The sequence below is a fragment of the Mesocricetus auratus genome, unplaced genomic scaffold (assembly GCF_017639785.1).
Source record: "Mesocricetus auratus isolate SY011 unplaced genomic scaffold, BCM_Maur_2.0 Super-Scaffold_100007, whole genome shotgun sequence".
NCBI lineage: Eukaryota > Metazoa > Chordata > Mammalia > Rodentia > Cricetidae > Mesocricetus > Mesocricetus auratus.
The window spans coordinates 7,440,841-7,462,895 of NW_024429191.1; the positions used below are offsets into that span (position 1 = coordinate 7,440,841).

Here is a 22,055-nt window from a genome sequence, read left to right on the forward strand (position 1 = left end):
TTGTTCCTTACTAACTACCTTTCTAGTCTGTCTTCTTCTTCTTCTTCTTTTTTTTTTTTTTTTTTTTTTTTTTGTTTGGTTTTTCAAGACAGGGTTTCTCTGTGGCTTTGGAGGCTGTCCTGGAACTAGCTCTTGTAGACCAGGCTGGCCTCGAACTCACAGAGATCCGCCTGCCTCTGCCTCCCAAGTGCTGGGATTAAAGGCGTGCGCCACCAACGCCTGGCGTCTGTCTTCTTCTTTAGAGTGAAGGTAGCCCATGGCAGGTTGAGGGGAAAATCAGGCATTTAGGTGTCTAGTTGGGACACCCACAACCAGACATAGAGCAAGTGACCCAGCCCCTGGCACATCTATTATGCAGAAACCATCTTTGCAACTCACTTTTATTGTTTCTTTATAAACTTCCTCTCACATGGAGGAATATATTGTTATAGTCATTAGCTTATCTTTTTTTTTTTTTAAACTCTATGCTAACAGCAATGGAGCCAAAAGGAGGAAAAACATAAGCTACAATAGAAAGGCACTTAGAACCTGTTAAAATACTGATGTCCTGGAATGTGCAACAACAAACTGACAAGTATACCGGCCCTTGCAAGCCTGGTCTATCACTGAATCACATGCTGAGCTAATGTCACCTTCCAGTGCCCTGTTCCTCTGCTCTTGGGCTTGAGTCTCAAACCCAATCCCCTGGCCAGGGACTTAAGGCCTAGGGCCCTAATGGAGCCAGGAGGTTGCCTGGATCGTGGGTAGACCCGAAGACAGGAGACCAGCTCCTTAACTTGCTCACAGCCCCTTCAAGGGGTAGAGCCAGCACAGCCGAGCCCTATCAGGGCTGGGGTCCTAAGCCCAGCAGTTGGGCAGGTCAGATCAGGTCAGGGTGACCCTTCTGAAACAGAAGGGCAGTCTGGGAAAAAGAATAGGCAGAGCTGATCAGAAGAACCACAGAGCTACTAAGAAGCCCTCCATCATCCCAGCAGCTCCTTTGTTCAACAGATGGTGAGATGAGGGGCTTAGCCACCCTGCAGCAGAGCACAGGAGATAGCAAGAGGCCAAGTTGGTGCATCTAGCCTTTGGGAGCTGTGGAGCACAGTCCTCCAATGTCCTTGACTTACTCTAGCGCTACATAAGTGCTAGACCTTATTTTTAGTATAAGCCCCGGAGGAGCTGGCTTGGTAGAACTTGCGGGCAAAAGAGAGGCACCACCAAGAAAAGGGCTCAACTGGAAAGTCAGAGCAAACAACCTTGTCCATTCTCCAGCCAGCTTTTCCCAAGCAGATGGTTGGTCCTCCAAATGCTGTGCATGGCTGCCTAGCCTCCCTCACACCTAGGGGCTTCAGTTTGTGGTTTCTAGAAAGCTCCTTTCTAATGAGTCAGTGCTTCTCTGCATTCCAAACCTATAGCTCCTCCCCAAGCCTGGTAGTACACCTGGTGTAGACTTTGAGGCTTCTTCAGGATAACACTGCCAGACCAAGCCAAGCTGGACCAGACCAGGACAACATTGCTTTGAACCTGCTTGTACACCCTAAGGAAACAGTGAGTGCTCACTACCCTCATCTAGGAAGTGCTGCCAACCCGCTCAGTGCTGAGTCGGGCAGGAGGGCATCACTGACGGCAGGCTTCTCTGCTGAGCCAGCAGCGAAGCACCTTGTCATAACAGTAGGCAAGGAAAGGCAGCTCTTTCCTGTGCTTGGCCGGGGCCTCTATCTGTCTTGCTTTCCCTGCAGGAGGCAGGCCAGAGGGAAAGGGGTCTAAGGATTCCCAAGCATGGGCTTCTGATCACTGGGGGCCCCAGCTGACAAGTAGGTAAGGTAGGAGGAGTGGCAGCCTGCCCCGACTGCTCATGGAGAGGAGTGCACCACAAGAGGCAGGATGGAGGGTCCTTGGAGGACAGGCAGAGGAAGGCCTCACCCGAACTGTGGCTAGGGAAGTGGTAGTCAGTGAGGCCTTAGCACCCAAGAGCATGGCCTCCTTTGACAGCAGGTCCAAGCCAAGTCCTCACTCTGGAGCCAGGAAGCCACGGAAGACCTAGCACCATCCTTGCTACCCAGCTTGTCTTCCCAGGAAGCAGACACTTGGGCCCCTGGAGCAGTAGGATATTATTGCTATTTCGCAGAAGAGTTTCTGTTCGTCAGGGGTTGAGCCCACATTAGGTAGCTGGGCTGTCACAGCTGGTAGGTGGGTAGTCCAGGTTCAGTTTACCACAGCTGGTTTGAGCAGCACAGACCCTGGTGGGATGACCACCCAGCCAGGAGTTAGTGCCTCTGGACTGCTGGCTGTCGAGTTGCCCGTAGACAGGTCCAGTACAGTGCCCGGTAGCAAGGGGAGTCCGTCAGGGCTTGGCCGGGAGCGGCTGTGCTCCGTCCTCTCTAGGGGAGTCTTGTGGTCCTCCAGGCCCAGGACCCTGGCAGGCACTGACCCACGACCTTTCTCCCCTTCAGCCTTGCTACCAGCAGAACCACCCAGGAGAGAGACCACAGGCAGGCCTAGTCCACCAGCCCCAAAGGGTGAGGGCAACAGTGGGTTCTTGGCCAGATTGAGGGGCAGAACAGAGCCTGGCAGCCCAGGACCCATGCCCCCACTCCCACCTCCACCGTTGCCACAGGCCAGAGCACTGAGGTCAAGGGGGCCAGGGGCCAGGGGTAACGGCAGGCCAGGCAGACTGGGGCCTCCAAAAAGGGCAGCAGGATTGGGGATGATGATTTGAGCCCCACTGACATAGGAGCCACTGTCAGGAGTGGGCAGTGGTGGTTTTGGGGGTGGGCGCAGCTGCAGGAGCTCCTGCTGCTCATGAGACACAAAGTGGCCATGGGCTTTGATGTGCTTGCGCAGTGAGCTGGGGTCCGTGTAGCGCTTGTGGCAGCCAGGCATCTTGCAGTAGTAGGGCTTGTCTACGTAGTGGGTACGGGTGTGCTTGAATCGGTCACTCGAGTTGGAGTAACGCTTGTTGCAGCCCTCGTAGGGGCAGACGTAGGGCTTCTCACCTGTAGGGGGTAGGCTGCATTGAGGGGTCCACCTATCCCCTTGCTTCTCCCAGGCCCAGAGGTCCTGAAGCATCTGACTCTGATTTGTGAGACAATCCCTGCACCTGGCATCAGGCTGACCTAGCTAAGAGCAAGCAACAAGCAGAATTGCTGTGCACCCCTAAAATTCCTTTGCTATATATCCTGTGAACACTGTTGGGCAGAACTCAACCTTGAAGTATGTGCCCATGCAGGCCTGGTCCCTTATAAGCACTAACAATGCTGCCTTGGTCTTTCATGTGGCCTTGCTTAGAATGGCACACATTTTTTTGTTTGTTTTTGGAGACAGCATTTCTGTATAGCCCTGGCTGTTCTAGAACTAGCTCTATAGACCAGGCTGAACTCAGAGATCTGCCTGCCTCCTGAGTGATGGGATTCAAGGCATGCACCACCTTACCTGGCTTGAATCACAAAGTCACTACGCTGACAAGGACAGGAGGCATCTATAACGACTAAGCCTTTGAAGCTGGGTCCAAAAGGAGATGTGCTGTGAGCCTAAGACATACTAGATCTCAAAACTCTGTATGAAAGGAGGGACTTCAATGCTCTGCTGTTTTGTTTTGGTCATTGTTTCTTTTACTTTTTTGAAATGGGATCTCACTGTGTTGGCCAAGATGGCCTTGAACTCCTAGTTTGCCAGGTGATGGTGGTGCACGTCTTTGATCCCAGCACTTGGAAGGCAGAGGCAGGCAGATCTGTGAGTTCAAGACCAGCCTGGTCTATAGGACTACACAGAGAGACCCTGTTTCAAATAAAACAACAATAACAAAACAACAACAACAAAACAACAACAACTCTCCCCTTCAAGCTCCTAGTTATTTGGGAATAACAGACATTCATCACCATGTCCAGGTTTGCTGACATGTTTTTAAAATACTATACACACACACACTCACACACACACTTATATATTGGGCTTCGTAAGATACATAATTACAATTAATTTCACCTATTTCCTTTTGCTTTTTTTATTATGTTTTACTTGCTCTGTAGACCAGGCAGGCCTTACACTCACAGAGATCCTCTTGCTTCTGACTCCCAAGTACTGAGATTAAAGATGTGCGATACCATGCCCAGCTTGCTCTTTATTTTAAAGATTTATTTATTATGTGTATAGTATTCTCCCTGCATGTCTATCTTTGGGCCAGAAGAGGGCACCAGATCTCATTATAGATGGTTTGTGAGCCACCATGTGGTTTCTGGGAATTGAACTCAGGACCTCTGGAAGAACAGTCAGTGCTCTTAACCTCTGAGCCATCTCTCCAGCCTACCTCCCCCCCCCCCCGTTTGTTCTTTTTAATGTAGTGATTGAGTAACTTAAAATGAGCTATGTGGTTCTGTGGGGCTCTGGGTACAAGGAGAGGCAGACCTAGTCTGCCAGCCCTAAATTGGTGTCAGATGATCATACCCATCTAAGGGCTCCCTTAGCAAATGGCTTCCAATGTGACAGGAAAGCCACGCCCATAATCCTAGCATTTGGGAGATAAAGACAGGAAGATTAGGAATCCACGGTCATCCTTGGCTACACAGTTAGAAGCCAGCCTCGGTTACATGATATCCTGTCTAAAACAAGGGGAGTAAGCTATGAGCGACGAGATCTGTCCTTCTTCCCGGTCCTTTTCTGGAGCTCCCTAGGCCTCCATGAGGAACTCACCTGTGTGGGAGCGGTTGTGGATCTTCAGGTTCTCCAGGCGGGAGAAACTCTTGTTGCAGGTGGGGCAGCGGTGTGGCTTCTCATTGGTGTGTGTCCGGATGTGGATGAGCATCTTGTACCTGCTCCAGAGAGGGCCCAGGGCACACTCAGCTCAATGGGCACCCAGCCCCTCCCTTCCTGCCCTCACCCTGCTCTCTCACCTGGCATTGAAGCCACGGCCGTGGCGGGCACAGCCCTCCCAATGGCAGCAGTACCGAGCATCCTGTTCCGGCTTGACATGGTGGTCATTGACATGGTCAACCAGGTCTTGGAGGAGCTCAAAGAGCTGGTTACACTGTAGGGCCAGGCAGGCAGGGTTCTGATCCCAAGTAGGGTGCTGGCCCAGCCCCCACCTCTCTTCCCAGCTCCCAACTCACCTTGGCCCATCGACACACAAGCTGCTTGGCCAGGGGCAGCTCCGGGGAGAGGCACTTGTCCTTGGTGGGTGTGAGGAAGGAGGAAGCAGGTAGGTGCAGAGCTCCCCCAGAGCCCAGGGGCAAGAAGAACTGGAAGGAGCTGGGAACACCATCCAAATAGCGAAGCGGCTGAAAGTCCTATGGAGCAAGGGTCAGAGCTGGTCAGGGTACCCCATGGCAGGCCCCGATCCCCCACTTTTTGTGTTTTGTCTTTCTCTGTGTAGTCCTGGCTGTTACTCAGAGGTCTACCTGCTCTGTTTCCCAAATGCTGGGAATACAAGTGTGCACCACCACCACCAGGCCAAACCCCTCCCTTTTGCCCTCCTGTGGACAGTGTTAAATTTTATCAATACAGCCAGGTGTAGCACACCTTTAATCCCAGCACTTGGGAGGCAGAGGCAGGCAGATCTGTGAGTTTAAGGCAGCCTGGTCTATATAGGGAGTTACAAGGACAGTCAGGGATATGCAGAGACCCTGTCTCAAAACAAAAACAAAATGGTATCAGTTCAAAAGACACCCTGAATACTAATCCAAGGCACCCGAGTATATCACCTTGTTTGGAAATAGTCTTTTTAGGAGTAGTTAGTTAAGGTGAGGGCCTACTGCAGTAAGGTGACTCTAAATCCAACAACTTATGTCTTTATGACAAGAGGGAGGCCTGGACACAGACATGCACACACAGGAGAAAGAGTCAGCTGAAGATACAGGCAGTGATGGCACATGTAGTTACTGGCCTGGGAATGAATGCCAAGGGCTTCCAGAATCTAGACCAACAAGGAAGGAGCCTCCCCTGAAACTTCTTAGGGAGCATGGTCCTTCACCATCTTCACTTCATAGTTCCTAGAACTGAGAGAATTCCTTTCTCTTGTTTCAAACCACCCAATTTGGTGGCACTTGCCAAGGAGCCCTAGGAAGCCAACATACCCGTTCCTCTAGAACCCTCCCCCTCCTTACCACAGCGGCAGGCAGTGGAGCCAGGTCCCCATTGCCCTGGCGCTCAGGGGACAAGGGGCTGCTGCCATTTGGAGAGTCCAGTCCAGATGGTGGTGACAAGCTGAGGTCTACCAGGGGGGCTGTGGAAAAGCGTCCATCCACCTTCTCGGGGAACTTGGGGTTCAGCAGGAAGCCTGAAGAAAATAATGTTCAGGGAGCTGACTAGAGTCAGGGGACCATGTCCCACCACTTCTGGATCCCTGCCACCACCTTTGACCCCCAGATATCCAAGGAGCAGCCAGGACAGTGATAATGATGACATCATCATCTTGTCTGACCTTTACCAGGAGAGCTGGCTGCCAGAAACAGGAAATGGGGCTGGCATAGTGGGTGGTTCTTACCCATAATTACAACACTCAGGAGGTTGAGGCAGAAGGATCAAGAACCTAATGAGTTCAATGCCAGCCTGAACTACATGAGACCATCTCAACGACAAAAAGAGAGAAAATTATAAGTACCCATCTTACAGATGAGACTTATCTGACACATGGACTAAGCAGTATAATTGGAACTGGAACACAAGACTACTTTACTCCCTATCATATTCTGCCTCGACATTCCTTTCTGTAAAATGGGAAAATTGGTATGTGCTGACTCTTCTATCTCAATCCAGTTGAAGGCACAACAGATGAGGTGACTATCACCACACTAGGTGGGAAGCAGAGCATCTTTAAGATACATTTGCTGTCTCTGTCCCCAGTCACCACCCAGTGTAACCAGACATACAATCCCAGAGTCCAGAGACACAATCTTGGGACTATTGCTGCTGATTTGGCCCCTCTACCTCTTTCCAGATCCTCCCGCAGGCCCTGACTGGAGCTAGCTTTATGTGCCCACTGAGTAAATTGGGCAGGTCTCATCCATTCACAGGACGACAGACAAGCATGGATGTGGTACTCTCAGGCACGGTACCTGGTGGGGGGGAGCCTGGGGAGCCAGGTGTGGGGCTATCATCCACCAGGCCCAGCTCCCTTTGCAAAGCATGATGCCGGGCCACACCCAGTGTCCTCTCCCGCTTCTCTCTCGCCGCCCGGAGCTTGGTGATGCTCAGCTTTAGGTCAAGCGGCTCGTCCAAGGAGTGCATGGTGATGGGGAGGGTCAAAGAAAGTACCCAGCTGGTCTTCAGGCAGGAACCTGGGGAAGGACACAGGTGACACTGTAACCTTAGGTTTCTCCTTCAGCTATACCCGTTAAAACTCAAGCAGAGGAGTAGAAACAACACCCTGAATGGTCTGGGTCATATCATGGAGAGTCAACATCTACCTAGTGCAAGATTCCACTGCCACTCCCCATAAGCCTTTTGGGATAGGCCAAGTTTATGGTCTCCATTTAATGTTGAGAATAAGTGTTAGAAACTGGTCCCAGTTGGGCATTGGTGATGCACACCTTTAATCCCAGCACTCGGGAAGCAGAGGCAGGATCTCTGTGAGTTCAAGGCCAGCCTGGTCTTCAAGGAGAGTTCCAGGACAGTCTCCAAACCTACAGAGAAACCCTGTCTCGGCCCAAGTGACGGAATTCACAATCTGGCAGAACATCTCCCAGGAACTAGCTGGCTAAGTCCCAACTGTCACTTCTGATAACATGGGAAGCTATGCTTGGGAAGCCTGCTAGTCTGAATACAGAGACCTAAAAGCAGGCTGGGCAGCAACAAGCATCCTCCAAGATGTAGGTGCATTCCTCAGCGACCAAGTGAGCACCCAGAAGTGCCTGTCCCAAGACAAGCAGGGTGAGGGCCTGTCCTAGGCATGCTGTGCAAAAGAAATCTTGGCCATGAGAGTGGGCGAACAAGCAAGGAACCTCTCAGGTAAGGCAGAGAAGTTAGACCTTCACAAGCCACCAGGGGGCAGCTGGGGACTGTGGCCAGGCCAGCTCTACAGGGTTTGTTGGAAGGACCAGCAAAGAACAGTATTTAAAAAGAAAAAAACTGGTAATAATTTTCTTTTAATTTCATACTATGATATTCCTCCTGTTTCTACAGTTTCTCACTGGTGGAGTTTTCACACGTAAAAATGGATGCACAAGCCCACTGACCTAAAAACAAAGCCAGCTCTTCCTTCCACACTAAACTCATTTTTCCAGCAGTGGTCTCCCCACCCATGAGAAACCTCCTACTTGTTTCCCCAGCCTTTGTCTTGCAGATTGTCACACCTTGGAAATCTTTTTACTAAACAACCACACTATGAGACTCTACCACCACATTTAATATGAAAAGTGACATAGCAGGAGGAACGGAAATACTTGGGGCAGTTTATTGAGTGTGTCCTTGGGGGCTTGTGGACTACCTGTGGAACCAGAACTGAAGTGCCCTTACAGGGTGAGCAAGGCGGAGAGGGCAGCCACTGTGTCCCAATCCATCTCCTCTCCAGGCCAAGACTCTAGGGCAGCTTCACCTACGTGGCCCTCACAAAGCTTCCCATTGACCTCCCACAAGCTAAGCCTCAGGGCATCTCAGGGCATGCCCTGGCACACAGGATGGTCCTCCCGTCCTTCACCTGAGGTACTGCTTGTGAGGACACATCCCAATCCCCACTACATGTGGCTCCATGGGATCTGGACACAGAAGGCTACATCACTGGAGCACAGGAAGGCCCTCTTGACTGTAAGATTCAGGTCTGCAACTTGTCCTCAATGAAGCTGTCAGATGCACTCACTATAGCTCAAGCCATGCCTGGACAGAGGCCCTCACTGACACCCTGGTGACCCTCTTAGGAGTCTCAGTCCCAGGTAGGTGGGTTGGTGACAGTGATGGGTAGCCTTGGGCCACCATCCATTTCTGTCTAGGCAAAGGCTGCCCTCTGCTTGACCTGCAGCCCATTATGTCTGTCTGTCTGTCTCTCTACCTGTTTATTTTTAGACATAGGCCCAGTCCAACCTCCCTGAAGCTGCTCTATGCTGGGAGCCTGGAAGGGGAGGAAGGAAGTAAATATTTATGCTGATTAAGAATTCAGGAGCCAGGAAGGGCTGGTGGCCTGGTCCCTCTTCTGGCCCAAGGCCACAGGCCTCCCTGCCCCCAATGCCCACCATGGAGAAAGAAGACCACTGGCAGGATGCCTGAGCTAGAAAAACCAAGTGCTGACTCCCAGTCAGTGCCAGCCACGCTAAGTATCCTTTGGCACCTGCCTCCTGTTGTCCCTCCCGCCAGAGGGAGCCTAGGAGGAGCTGCCGGCCTGTCACCTGGTTTTGAGGTCCTTCAGGAACAGCGCAGTGTTCACCTAGGGCTGGAGAAGGCGGGGCAGGAGCCCATCTCCCTGGGTGGAGCACCCATAGCAGGAAAGGGGACTCCTCTCCCACCATCAGCCGACCCAGTCTCCAGGGACTTCCCTTCACTTCCTGTCCTTGGGTTCTGCCCAGGGAGGTAGGGGTTCATTCTTCGAAGCCAGAACCCAGCCCAGGCGCCACAGCCCCTCCTGGGAGAGGAGGAAGGAGCCGCCCCAAAGAGTCTAGCTAGTTTTCCTACCCAGAGCCCCCCCAAGGATAGACGGCCTATGACCCCACTCATGCTCTGACCTTGGCCAACCTCAAAGTCCCGCCCAGCTCCCATTCTCAGCCAGTAGCAGCCAGTCTGGGCTCAGCTTTGCTCTTTGTTAGAGCTAGGTGAAAGGGGCAAGTGAGTCTTCTAAACGGCCTCCGCAGCTCAGCCCTCCACAGCTGGCCCAGCAGCACCAGCCAGACTTAATGCTTAAAACAAGGACAGTAGGGGCCTGTGACCCCGAAAAAGTGAAGCTGCCTCCCTAGCCAAGACCTGGCTGCTTGCCCTTAGAGTTCTGGAGATCAGTAGGTCTCAGGGAAGCTAGTAGTCCACAGGGGCAGGGACCTCACCTCTCCCAGCCAAGTGTTCACGGGTGCCATGCCAAGAGGTCACTGTCATGACCTTGCTGGGAAACCACCTAGGCCTCAGTTTCCCTACTGGTCGGGATGGCCCAGTGCCTCATACCCTGTTCTGGCGGCGGAGCTGTGATCATTGATTGGGGAGCAAAGGCTGTGCCTTGGAGAGCTCACTCCCAGTAGGCTGGGCGCCCACGACACACCCACCTGCATGGACTCGAGAGGGGAGCCCCTATCAAGGTGGTCACATGGTCCAGGCCCCACGAGGCTCCTCCAGCGGCAAAAGGAACTAATTAGAACAGGGAGCTGAGGAAGCGGTGGTAGGAGAGGAAGCGCAACAGGGGGCCGGCTGAGCAGGGACCACCGAGGCGGCAGGGGTGGGGACAGCCCTCCCACAACCTGGGGCGGGGTCACCCTGGGGTGGGCTGGGCACCCCCCCTTGGCCAGCCACGCCAAGACAATGACTGCTATTGTGCACCAGCAGAGACCCTGTGCAGACGGCCCCCAGCTGCAGCTCCTGCAGGGCACCCAGCCCCCACAGACCTATCTGCCACCATCCATCCCTCTTGGGGAAACAGCTTCAAAGTCACCAAGCTAACAGAAGGGGACTAAAACCCTGCTCAGGATGATGTCCATCCTTCTGGGTCTGAGGAAGGGTATTTGGTTGGTCTTGGGACTGGAGGGGTGGGGGTGGGGCTACCTATGCTAGATAGTCCCTTAATCCCTGCCAAACGTTTAAGGACATGGACTTCAGCAAGGAGGGGCCTGCATCCTTGCCCACCTACCTCACAGCAGCGTGGCTAGTGTGACAAAGAATACCCCATCCCACCAGGGGTAGTCTTGAAACTGCTCATTTGGTGAGCTATAGCCAAGTATCAGCCTAGAACTTGAGAACAAGGGCCCAAGATGCACCTCTCCATGCAGGCAGTCATGGTGGCACATGCCTATAATACCAGCATTTGGGAGATGGAGACAATTAGATCTGTAACTCAAGGTCAATCTGGAACAAATGAACATGCACACGCACACATATGCACACACGCAAGTCTTACTGAACAAAAGCTAAAACCAAGCCCCTGGTCTCCTTTCAACTGTCAGCAGCCAGGCCCTGAGGCGTGAGTACCTCCAAGTCTTACAGACTGGGATCTGAAGGCTAGGGGGAAGTACCTGCTCCAGGTTGCAATGATGGGTGACAAAACCAAAACCATGGTGCCTATCACAGTGACTGCCCCAGTCAGTGGCTGACGGACCAGCATGCCAGCATCTATTACAGCAGGCGATACTTCATGCCACTTTACAGATGCAAAAAGTGAGGCTCAGGAGGTGACCTGCCGTGGGTCACAGGGCTTGTCACTTCCTCCTGTGTCTCTGGACTTGCTTAGGCCGGTCACCACCTCCCCATCCAGAGGCTTATGGTGCAGAACCAGGAAAGGCAGCGAGTAGGCAATGGGTGGGGACCACTGAAGGGAATGACAGTGTCGGGGGCCACCACCAGAAGGCTGGGAGAGCTGAGGCAGCAATGCTGCCAAAGCAAACTGCCCATAACCCCGCATTCCTGGGAACCGGCTGTGCTCCCTACTCTGGCCAAGAGCTCCACCCTCCTTGGCCGCCCAGAGGGAGGCTGGAAGGCAATGGCAGGGACAGGACCTCTCAGGGCCCCCTTCCCAACCAGGCAGCAGGCAGGGTTCCAAACATGGGTCAGACCACATGGAGCTCCAACCCTGCTCTGATGCTTCCTGCCATGTTCCCTGACCCCCTCCTCCTCTTTCCTACAGTGAGATGTAATGTTCAACACAGAGAACAGAGTTATACACACATCAGGCACTTAGTAAAATCCATTCTAAGTGTCACCACTGCTTAAGTCCCTAGGTGTACAAGGATAGTCCTTAGGGGAGACTAGCCCTCCCTGTGTACCCACAAACGTTAAGATCTCAGTCCAGACCAGAACTTTGGCTGGCCCTACCTCTTGGAGAGCCTTGGTCCTCTACTACCCTATGGAGTGACCACAGAATTGGGGGGGCACCCACCAGCAAGAAGCCCTCCCCGTGGAGGCTGACTGAGCACTAAGAGGCCCTGGAAGGAGGGTGCAGTGGCCAGAGGCCTCCTAAGGCCTGGAGAAGTAGCCAGAGCCACTGCTCTTCCTGGAAGGGCTGGGTTTGCCTTCCTTGGAAACCATGCTTAGGTGTGGGTCCCTCCCAGTCCAAGAGGGGCCCCCAGCGTGCATATACCACCTCAGTAGAAACTCAGTGTCCCCAGACAACCAGTCCTGATCAGGACTGCGAAAGGACAGTAGGGACTGGCTGAGCAGCATCCAAGCACACAGCTTGCAGAGGACTTGGCTACTGCAAGTTCACAGAGCAAAACCGGCATCAAGCTACCCAGCTGTAGCCTTCTCTGGCTGTGCGGCCTCAGACAGGTTCCTGTCACTCTCTAAGCCTCCACAGGACCTTTTTCTCACTGTTAACTCAAGCACCACAGTAAGGATCCCAGATATTCAGGACGTCTTATAAGACAAGCCTTGACCCCGTGCCTGCCACATGGAAGATGACAGTGACCAGTAGCCCTGAGGGTTCTCATTTCTGCCCACACAGTGAGTCTGCCAAGGTCGCCCAGCGCTGAAATGAAACAGAAGGCCAGCAGGTCTGCTCCCCCTGCACCCCTCTCCAGTCCTCCCAGAGAAGCTTCCTTGTCTTGCATTAACAGGATAGGGGACAAGGGCCCTGAGAGCCTCCACACCCACATACGCTCATGCAAACATGTGCTGCAAGGCCTGTCCAGCCCAGAAGCTTCCAAATGCTCTGGTGGCTGTGGGCCCCCTTCTCCGGCCCCACCTCCTGCTGCCTGCCTGCCTGCAGCCACCTATGCACAACTATGTCTGGTATTTTCCTGTCTGCCCAGCTTTGGGGGGGGGGGGTTATGGGGCCATGAGCAAGCCTGCACCTGGGCCTCAGCCAGAGGCAAGCCAGCCAAGCAGCCCCCACACTGCCTGCCAGGCTGGAAGGGAAGGGCATAGGGCTGGGCAAAGCCACCGAAATCCCTGGGAGGTGTGGGCAGCAGGGAGCTAGGAGGAGCACACACCCAGCAAGGCTGAGCATAGGCAGAACGACCGTTCAGGTACTGAGATGTAGCACTCTTGGTAGAGAGCTTGCCTAGCATACACAAAGCCCAGGGTTCTATCCCCAGCACTGCATAGACCCGAGGTGGTGGCAAAGTGCTCAGATTCCAGCATTCAGGAAGTAAAGGCAAGAGGATGGGAAGTTCCCCGGTCAGTCAGCTCGGGCAGCATAGTGACACCCTGTCTCACAAAACAAAACAACAAACCCCACCAAACTGCGATGCTATGTGATGCTGTTCAGGGGAGGAGGCGGCGCAGGGGGCGGGGCAGTGTAGGTGCACTCATCAGAGTGCTCTGAGGCCAGCACAGGCACCGGTCAGCATTTCACAGCTGAGCAGCAGGTGGGCAAGCAGATATACAGACACATGCGTGTCACCCTTATGCACAACAGCACATGCAGGATTCTATGGCAGGTGCCACTGCTCAGGAGACCAGATAGGTATGGGTGACCCCAAGTCAAGCCCAGCAACGCTCACGGCCACGTCAGGAGGTCCTTACCTGTGGCCCACCCCTGCCACCACCCTGGGGCAGACACCAGGCCTCTGTGAACAACCACACCTGCCAAGTCAACAGCAGGAGGGCGAGGGCAGGCTCTGGACCTTGGCCCTTCCCGCCCCACCTCACTTATGCATTCCCACACCAGGCTCTCTGCTGGGGTCCAGGCTAAATCAGATGGAACCAGGCCTGAAGGTCACTCAGACACACAGGCAGAGAAACAGTGTCAGGGGCACACAGCTCTGCCTCGGGTGGGGTTAGATCTGATAAGGCCGGGAGGACACAAACAAACCTAGGAGTTGGAGCTGGTGTCACCTGCCTGTATGTCCAGCTACTTGGGAAGTAGAGGCAGGAGGATTACAAATTCTGAACTACAGAGTGAGTCCAAGACCAGTGTGGGCAACACAGTAAGACCTTGTCTCAAAAAGTAAGAAGAGCCGGCGGTGGGGCACACACCTTTAATCCCAGCACTCGGGAGGCAGAGGCAGGCGGACAGATCTTTGAGAGTTTGAGTCCAGCCTGGTCTACAGAGCAGAGTTCCAGGACATCCTCCAAAGCCACAGAGAAACCCTGTCTCAAAAGAAAAAAAGTAAAAAGAGGGGGCACTCCTCCTTTGCAGCCCCTTCTAGTCTCAGGAGCTCTTTCTCACTTTTTCTCAAGTCTGTATTTCCTCTAAACAGTAAAGTGGGTCGGGGTAGAATGTTTGCCTAGTGTGTAGGAGCCCCTGTGTTTCACGCTAGTACTGTAAAAAGAGAAGTCTGGGGACAAAGGGACCAAGTCCTCCCTGGTCAGGGACAAGCCAATAGGCCTATGTACCATCCTGGTTTATCCTGTCGGCCCTGTGAATGAGGTGCTATTCTCCCCATCTTTAAATTAAACCATCAAGGTCACAGCTTGCAAACAACAGTGAGGCTGGGATTCAAAGCAGTCTTCTTGGGCACAAGGTTGTACCACAGCACCAAAGAAGTGGCCCCCACAAAAGCCTACAGTAAGTCTGCTTGCCATTCAGTACAGGACAAAGCATCAGAAGAGGCCTGTCAGAGGGACTGGACCAGAAGCTGAGGAGCACTGGGGAGCCACAGAGTGTTCTATACAGAAGAGTGTCACTTGCCCTTTCGGCCCAGAGCCTCCTTCCCTTAGCCACTCCTTAGAATCCTTGCCTCCCTAAAAGCCTGCGGCTTACTTATCGAGTGGACAGCTACCCATAATCCCCTGCAACTGTCAGTTCCCTGACCCCCTCCTCTGGCATACCGTCTCCAGCCTCAGCTTCTTGGAGCTACCTGAACAAGGGTTCACCTTGTCCCTGCTGCTGGAGGCCTGGTGACTCACCAAGCCCGACAGCAATGCTATGAGGCCCACCAGAGCAACCATGGGTCCAAGTCCTGGCTAATGCATCACCAATATCGCCACCCTCAAGCATGCCAAGTGTGCCTGGCCCTTGCAGTGGCCTGTGTACTGCCACCTGACCTTCAGCCTCAGGCATTCTCCAGGCATAGGAGCCTCCTTCCGAGGAGAAAGGCATGGACTAGGGCTCCTGGGCAGCTCCAAGCCCACTGAGGAAGAAAAGGGGATGGCCAGGACTGGAGAGATGGCCAGTTGATAAAATGCCTGCCATGTAAGCATAGGCACCCGAGTTCAGGCCTCATGTGACAAAGGCCAGGCAAAATGACCCACGCTTACAATACCAATACTGAGGAAGCAGACACAAACAGATCTCTGGGACTCAACTTAGTAGATGAGTTCCAGGGCAATCCGAGATCTATCTCAAAAAATAAGGTGGACGGTTTCTGAGGAAAGACACCCAAGATTAGCTTCTGGCTTCTACATATGCTACACACTTATACATGTACCCACAAGCATGAGCACACACACACACACACACACACACCAAGAGAAGACCGCACCAGCAGACCCTTCCCCTGCCCCTGCCAACCCAGAACCCAATCCTCTTCCTGTAATGAACTGAGATGGGGTGAGGTCCTTGCGATATGGGGTGGAGAAACCAGTTTTGTCTTGATTTGATATAAGGCAAGACCCTGGGCCTTAGTTTCTTTGCTGTAAAGGAACTGGGCTGGCCTGGAGTGGGGTGGGAGCTGGGACACCCTGGAACATTCAGGCCTGTCTCCTCACACCTGCCTCCTCACACCTGCCTCCTCACACCTGCCTCCTCACACCTAAGCTTCACTTCTCCCAAACACTTGGTCTTGGGTGGGTGTTTGTTGAGTAAGTGAATCCGGTTGCGTGCTTATTACCAGGTGAAGTGGTAAGTTTCATGGTGCCTTAAGCCCTACAAACGGAAGTGTCTTCCAAGGTCAGTGTTGGAAGCAGGACCCCAGGACCAGAAGTCTCTTCCACCTGTCTAGGGCACACCCTGGGGCCAGGCATAGACTTGAACAAGGGTTAGAGGGGAGAAACTGTATTGCCATTACTGGTTAGCTGGGAAGACCAAAAGGACCCAACTCCTTAGCTTCATGCTGGACTCCCACCCACCCTAGCCCACGCCAGTAGCCATGCTGTACACTTGCTGGCCTCTACCCTACACCCTTCCTCAGGATCTTCCCATTCGGCTAGCTTGCCCACTCAGCTCTACACATCAAACCCAGAAGCCAGGGAATTCTTCAAATCCACCCTCACCCCAAGGAGACGCCCATCAGAGGAGGCCTGCCAGACACAACCTGATCTGGCGTCTGGGGGCTCAGGGTCTGTGGAATGGAGCAGGAAGAGACTTCAGAACAGGAAGGATGAGAAAGGGTTCAGTGGCCTTCTCAGGGGAGGGGCATTGCAGCTGGGGAGGAGGCTCCTGTAAATGTAGGCTCTGAATGAAGAACAGTGTGGCTCCAGGGAGAATTAGCCCAGGCACTGGGGTGTTCTCGTCAGACGCAGGGGATGGTGGAGGCAAAGGACACGGCTTCCTCGGATACCTTGGGAGTGGAACTGGGCAGGTTCCAGGTTGAAGTGGCATTTCCTGGGTCAGGGCCAGAAAGTTAGAGACGCCAGGATACCTTACCCTGCTCAGTTTCACAGACCCTGGGCCCCCAGACGCCTGGATCTGGTAGGCCCCTTTCTGATGGGCATCTCCTTGGGGTGAGGATGATTGGAAGGCTTCCCTGCCTTCTGGGTTTACTCTGTAGAGCTGAATGGGTTAGCTGGGCAGAAAGGGATGACTCTGTCCTCCCCTCACTCCAAAAGACCACAGGTCAAGTCACCAAATCTCTCAGAGCCTCAGTTCCCCCCACTAGTACCCAAGGCCCTTTTTACTGCTGGGATCTCAAGGGGATGCTGATTGGTGGACATAGTGAAGCCATAGAGAGACCCTGTCTGCTGGGAGGCACTGTTGTCTCTCAGGCTCCCAGCCCTGGCTGATCTAGGGGTTCAGCAGCCTCCAGGGTCCTCTGCTGGGTTCCTACCCACTCCCAGCCATGACTGGGGGAAAGCACCAAGTCCTCTCTCGCAGCCATCTGCTAAGATACACACATTTCACACTGGGAAAGGCCCAGACCCCCCCCCCACAGTGGGTACTACCTGGCCTCTCAGGCATCCAAGACAAAGGACTTGAGGAGCCCTTGCTGCTAATCGCAACAGTCCTGGCACTGGAAGATTCTCAGCCCCTTTGCCCATCCCCCACCAAGGGCATCTGGAGCAGATGGGAAGCCCCTGCTCCTGAAACAGACTCATTCCCACCCTCAGGCCCCTCCCAGCCCAGCCACCAGCTAACTAGGGCCTCCCCCTCCTATCTGGGGGATGGGTAATGAACAGCCACAGTCAAGGACTGTGCCTGACCAGCCTGGAGGTGCCTAGAGGAAGGTGTCCCAGCTGCAATGCCAGAAGGGTCACCCTGATTGGACCTCTGGACTCCCAGGGGACCAACCAGCTATAAAGGCCTTCTTAGGAAGACCTGTGAGGCCCCCACCCCTCCAGGGCAGGGATGGGGAGGAGGGCCAAGCCTGATGGAGGCAGGCAGCTCTAAGGGAAAGATGAGCAAGGGGCTTCAGACACCCACTGCCAGAGGACGAGGACACAGCTCCATCCAGTCTAGGAAACTGGCTGGCATGCCCTTCCCATAGGTCCGGATGCCCACCGGCCCTTTTCCACCCTGAGTCTCTTTCCTCATTTATCAAATTGGGATTACCAGGTCTCTTGTCACAGGTTTTGACGATTTCAGGTGAGGATACAGTCTCTGTCAAGTTGGCCAGGCATGTGGAAGGCATGGATGCTGGTTGGATTTTCCCAAGGGATACTCAGGAGGTATTAGAGCCCTACCCCCCAACACCACCATTCCACGGCTGTCCCAGCCCACGTGGGGACTTCCACCGTTTTTTATTATGCAGAGCAGGAAGGATGCCTCTGCTAAGGTGGAGACATGGGGTAGACGGCCAGGCTTTCCCTGCAAACACTCCCCTCTAACACCAGCAGGCAGGCTCCATCCTGGTCCTGAGATCAAAACAATGGCTCCCTCTGTCCAATCAGCAACAGAGGTACTTGCTAAAAATGCCCAGTTCCCAATCTGGCCACACTTGTATTAGAATTCACCAGGGTAGAGCCTGGTGCAGCCACCTAAAAATCACTGGGTCAGCAGCTGTGTCCCACAAGCCTTGCTGGGGCTACAGTCTACACTCCCAGAACTGGGACGGGGTGGATGACTGGCCCATCACCTGGCTCTGGTGTCCTCTGATCCTAACTCAGTGTCGGGTACTCTACAGCTCCTGAGGGAGGAGGGTTCTAAGCAGAGGATGCTCTGGCTGGACCCAGAGACCCTTGCATCAGCTAAGAGAGGGTCCCTCCCTCATTGCTTAGCACACACCCATGCCAGCCACAGGGTTCCCACCATCCTTGAAAAGGGAAAGGGCCCTCCCCACTCAGTACCTTGTAAGGAACTGTCTCCAAATAACAACCACACGGGAGGGGAGAAGGGATCCAGGGGCAGCTTTGGGAAATGCTTAGCCCCTCACTCTGCCTTGATTGAGGGTCTCTCCTCTGAAATCCCAATTCCCACTTGGGTAAAGAGCCCGCCTCACTCTCCCCTGGGAGGCAGGAACAGTCCGTGAACCTTGCAGAGGCACATGAGGCTGAGAGATCAGGCCAGGAGCACAGCACACACACCCCAGCTTCTCCTTCTCTCCTAAAGAGTCCCAAATGCCTCCCCAAAAGCAGAACTGCAGGCCCCAGCCTCAACATCTGGTCCCCCAGCCACAGCTGTTACCCTCCTCCCTTATCCTGGGATTGCCCCAAACCCTGCCCAGCACTGGCACCGCCCTCTCCCATAAGTGGGAAATTCAGATTCCAGGAGAATCCAGCTGGGGAGACAGAAATGTGCATGGGAAAATGTCGTGAGGAAAAACACATTCTTCACTCCTCACCAGAGCCAGCACAGACCCTGGAACAATTTAGGTGGCCAGTGGACCCTCCCACTACACAGGGCCAAGGCTGGGCCAGTCTTGGAGGGGAGCCTAAGATGCAGAGGTGAGGTCCAGCTGCCCTCCAGGCCCTAGGGAGGGTCCCTGGCAGACCTTTGTCAGCCTAGTGTCGGATCTGCCCTCTGGCCCCTCACTGGTACTCCCACTAAGGAAAGAGGGCTGGACATTAAATGGCTATGGCTACCCCTTTGCAGTTGAGTTTTTTAGAAACAAAAGCTTTGTGGGGACGAGATTTACACGATTGTTTAGAATGAGGTTTGGGGATGTCTGTGGCATCCAGTTATTCATACTGGCTCCACCCACGGATAATTGAGAGTTGGCTTTTGTTGGACATATCCTTTCTCCCCGCCCCCACTGACAGGCCAAGCTAGTCTCAGGACTCAGAGAGCTCACCTTGCCTGACCCTAGGTTTTACAGATGAGGAAACTGAGGCCTGGACAGAAGAAGAGCCAGGCCAAAGAACACTCAAAAGCTGGTGGTTGTACCAAAATTTGAACCCAAGACACAATATCAGTGTCTTGGCCAGGAGCTTTTCCCCATTCACCGTACACACAGATTGTGTCCTGGCTCCAGCAAGCCCCCAGAAGCCACTGACCCCGAAAGCAGTAGTGCCTGGAAGTGGGGTGACTCATTGTCTGGCTTCCCAGTCCCCCACCCCATCGATGAGGGAGGGCTGGCAGGTGTCCCTGTACAGAGAGCCAAGACGGGAGAGTTGCCCCAGGGGGCCTGGGCTAGGGTCACTCTGGGGCCGGAGAGCCCCAGCTGGAGGGATTTAACACCAAAGGTCAGGGGTCACAGACAGGGAAGGGCAGGCAGGCATGGGGGTCAGGGGGTCAGCACTAATGGTAGCTCCGGAAAGAAGGGGGAGGGGGAAAGGCTAAAAAAACAGGGCTGCTTCCAAGGGGTCCCCACCCCACAACCCAATGCCTGGAACCACCTCCTGCTTTACTAGTGGCACACAGGGACACACTGAGCTGGGAATGTGCTGTGAAATGGGCTAGACAGCATCACAGCAAGGGGTGTCTTAGGAGACCCCCCCAGGTGCAGCCCCTCCCCCAGCACAGGCCAGGGCCAGCTGTGAGGCCCAGTCTGAGCCCAGAGGGAAGAAAAAAGGAGAGGGAGGGCTCTGAGGTCACCAGAGAGGGATGTGTGGGCTGGACAGACAGCTTGTGGTACTGTGCCACCAGCGTGGGACCTGGGGAGAGGAGGGCACAGTGAAGTGATCGCTTTACACTCCCTGAGCCTAGGGGCTTCAGAAAGCTGGCAACGATAGGAATTGTCTCCCTAGCCTGGTTCAGCCCCACCTTCCTTCCCGGGTGCCAGGACATCTGGGAGGCGACTGTGCCGGGTACCTGCCACGGAGGACCAAGGATCAGGCTCTAACCCTGGCCCAGAGGAAGACCCATGGGAGCTCAGGCCTTGGTAGGGCCATTAGCTGGCCTGGCTGCCCCCTTGGTGTCAAGCATTCCCTCTAGAGCCAAGATCTTGGGCTGTGATGGCTGGGGGCCCAGGGCTCCTCCCAGCATCCCTTCCAGCTTCCCAGGCCCCAGGGCAGGGCTGGGCAACTCCCTGCAACCAGTGCTTCCCGGCCAGTCTGGGAAGGCCCTCCAGGATAGGCAGACAGGCAGCATGCTGCCCTGTTGTGGCCAGAGTCCCCTACTGGGCAGGGCAGTGTGCCAAGGCGTCCAGGTGCCAGCCTGGACTCCAGCCCCATCCCAGGGGGCCTGCGAGGAGGCACAGGAATCTTCCTGATAGGAGGGGGATGCACCTGCCTAACCCCCTCCTCCAGGCCCACCCTCAGGATACAATCACTCATCCTCCCCATCCTACCAGGTCCCTCACCTGCTTCCATCCACCTTGCACGAGTGGACCAAACGCTAGACAGTTCTCCAGCTCCCAGTGCTGAAACAAGGGACGTCCCACTGCCTGCCTTTCCTAGGGCTTACTAAGGGCAGCAAGAGGGAGACTTTCACCAGACAGGGAGGGCACCTTCCAAACAACCTGGGCGCAGCAGCGAGCAAAGGCGGCTGCCTGCTGCCCCTTACAACTTCATGCCCAGGCTCCGGGTGCCCCTCTCTCATATCACAGCGCACCCCCACCGAGACAGCCCAACTTCCCCACTGAAGTTTGCGCCCGCCCCGGGCCCGGCCGCAGTTCGGCTCGGCCTCCAGACAGAAGGAGGGAAGGGAGGAGAAAAGACGGAGAGATCGAAGGACCCAGCCAGGGAGCGGGCGAGGGAGGGAGAGCGCAAACCAGCGAGCGCAGGGGCCTCAGCGAGGGCTCACAATGGCCCGGGGCGAGGCGTGGACGCGGGAGGGGGAGGCGACCCTCGGGCCCGGCGGCCCCGCACAGCAGGCAAGTCCCCGGCCCGGTCCGCGTCCTCCCGGTGCGACGCACGGGGGCTTCCTACCTCAGCGGCCGGGCTGACTGGCTCCGGCTGCGGGTTCCGGCGGTCGGGGGGCTGCGGGGGGCGGGCGCGGGGAGGGCCGGGGCGGGCGGGGGCCGGGGCGCGAGGCTCACGGGGCACGGGCTCCCCTGGCGCGGCCGCCCGGCGCCCGGCCGCTCCGCCACATCTGCAGCTCGGGGCAGGGAAGGTGGCCGCGGCGGCCCGGCCGTGCGGGGATGTCTTTGCGAGGGAGGGAGGAGAGAGGAGGAGGAGGGAGGGGGCGAGAGGAGGGACCGTCGGCCGAGGAGGAGGGCGAGGAGGAGGGGCGCGGGGGGCGGCCTCCCTCCCTCGCGGCTCACTCGCTCCCGCCCTCTGCAAACCCCTCTCGCCACCGCGGCCCCAGGCCCGGGGCGCCAGCTGCCAGGCGGAGCGTGCGCGTCGGGGGGAGGGGGCGGCCGGCTGGGCCGGGGGAGGGGAGGAAGGGCGGACAGCCGCGGGAGCGGGCACCGGGAAGGAGGGAGGGAGTCCCGCCGTGGCCGAGACGCGCGTCCTCCTCGACGCCCCCCCCTCACCCCCTGCGCTAGCCGCGGTTCCGCCCCCGGCCCGAGGGCAGCGCTAGGACACGGCCCGGAGGTGGCCTGGGAGGCGGGGGGAGGACGAGATATCCCGCCCCTGGGGAAGCCTGGGAGAGGGGCGGGCGC

The 22,055-nt window shown here is 55.4% G+C and overlaps 1 protein-coding gene across 2 annotated transcripts; it reads right to left on the minus strand.

Annotated features, from left to right (window-relative positions):
* Positions 1-366: 366 nt before the first annotated feature.
* On the minus strand, positions 367-21,440 carry Glis2 (GLIS family zinc finger 2). Of its 2 annotated transcripts, XM_013121739.2 has the most exons (7): positions 21,379-21,440; positions 7,032-7,253; positions 6,081-6,253; positions 5,088-5,264; positions 4,872-5,005; positions 4,672-4,793; positions 367-2,978 (listed from the first exon to the last, which is right to left on the minus strand). In XM_013121739.2, the coding sequence occupies exons 2-7, from the start codon at positions 7,201-7,203 to the stop codon at positions 2,188-2,190; spliced, it is 1,569 nt and encodes a 522-aa protein (XP_012977193.1). In that variant the 5' UTR covers positions 7,204-7,253; positions 21,379-21,440; the 3' UTR covers positions 367-2,187. The 2 variants fall into 2 exon arrangements, with proteins under 2 accessions (XP_012977193.1, XP_021089474.1); XM_021233815.2 differs by lacking the exon at positions 21,379-21,440 and having other exon boundaries at positions 4,672-4,790.
* Positions 21,441-22,055: the final 615 nt, after the last annotated feature.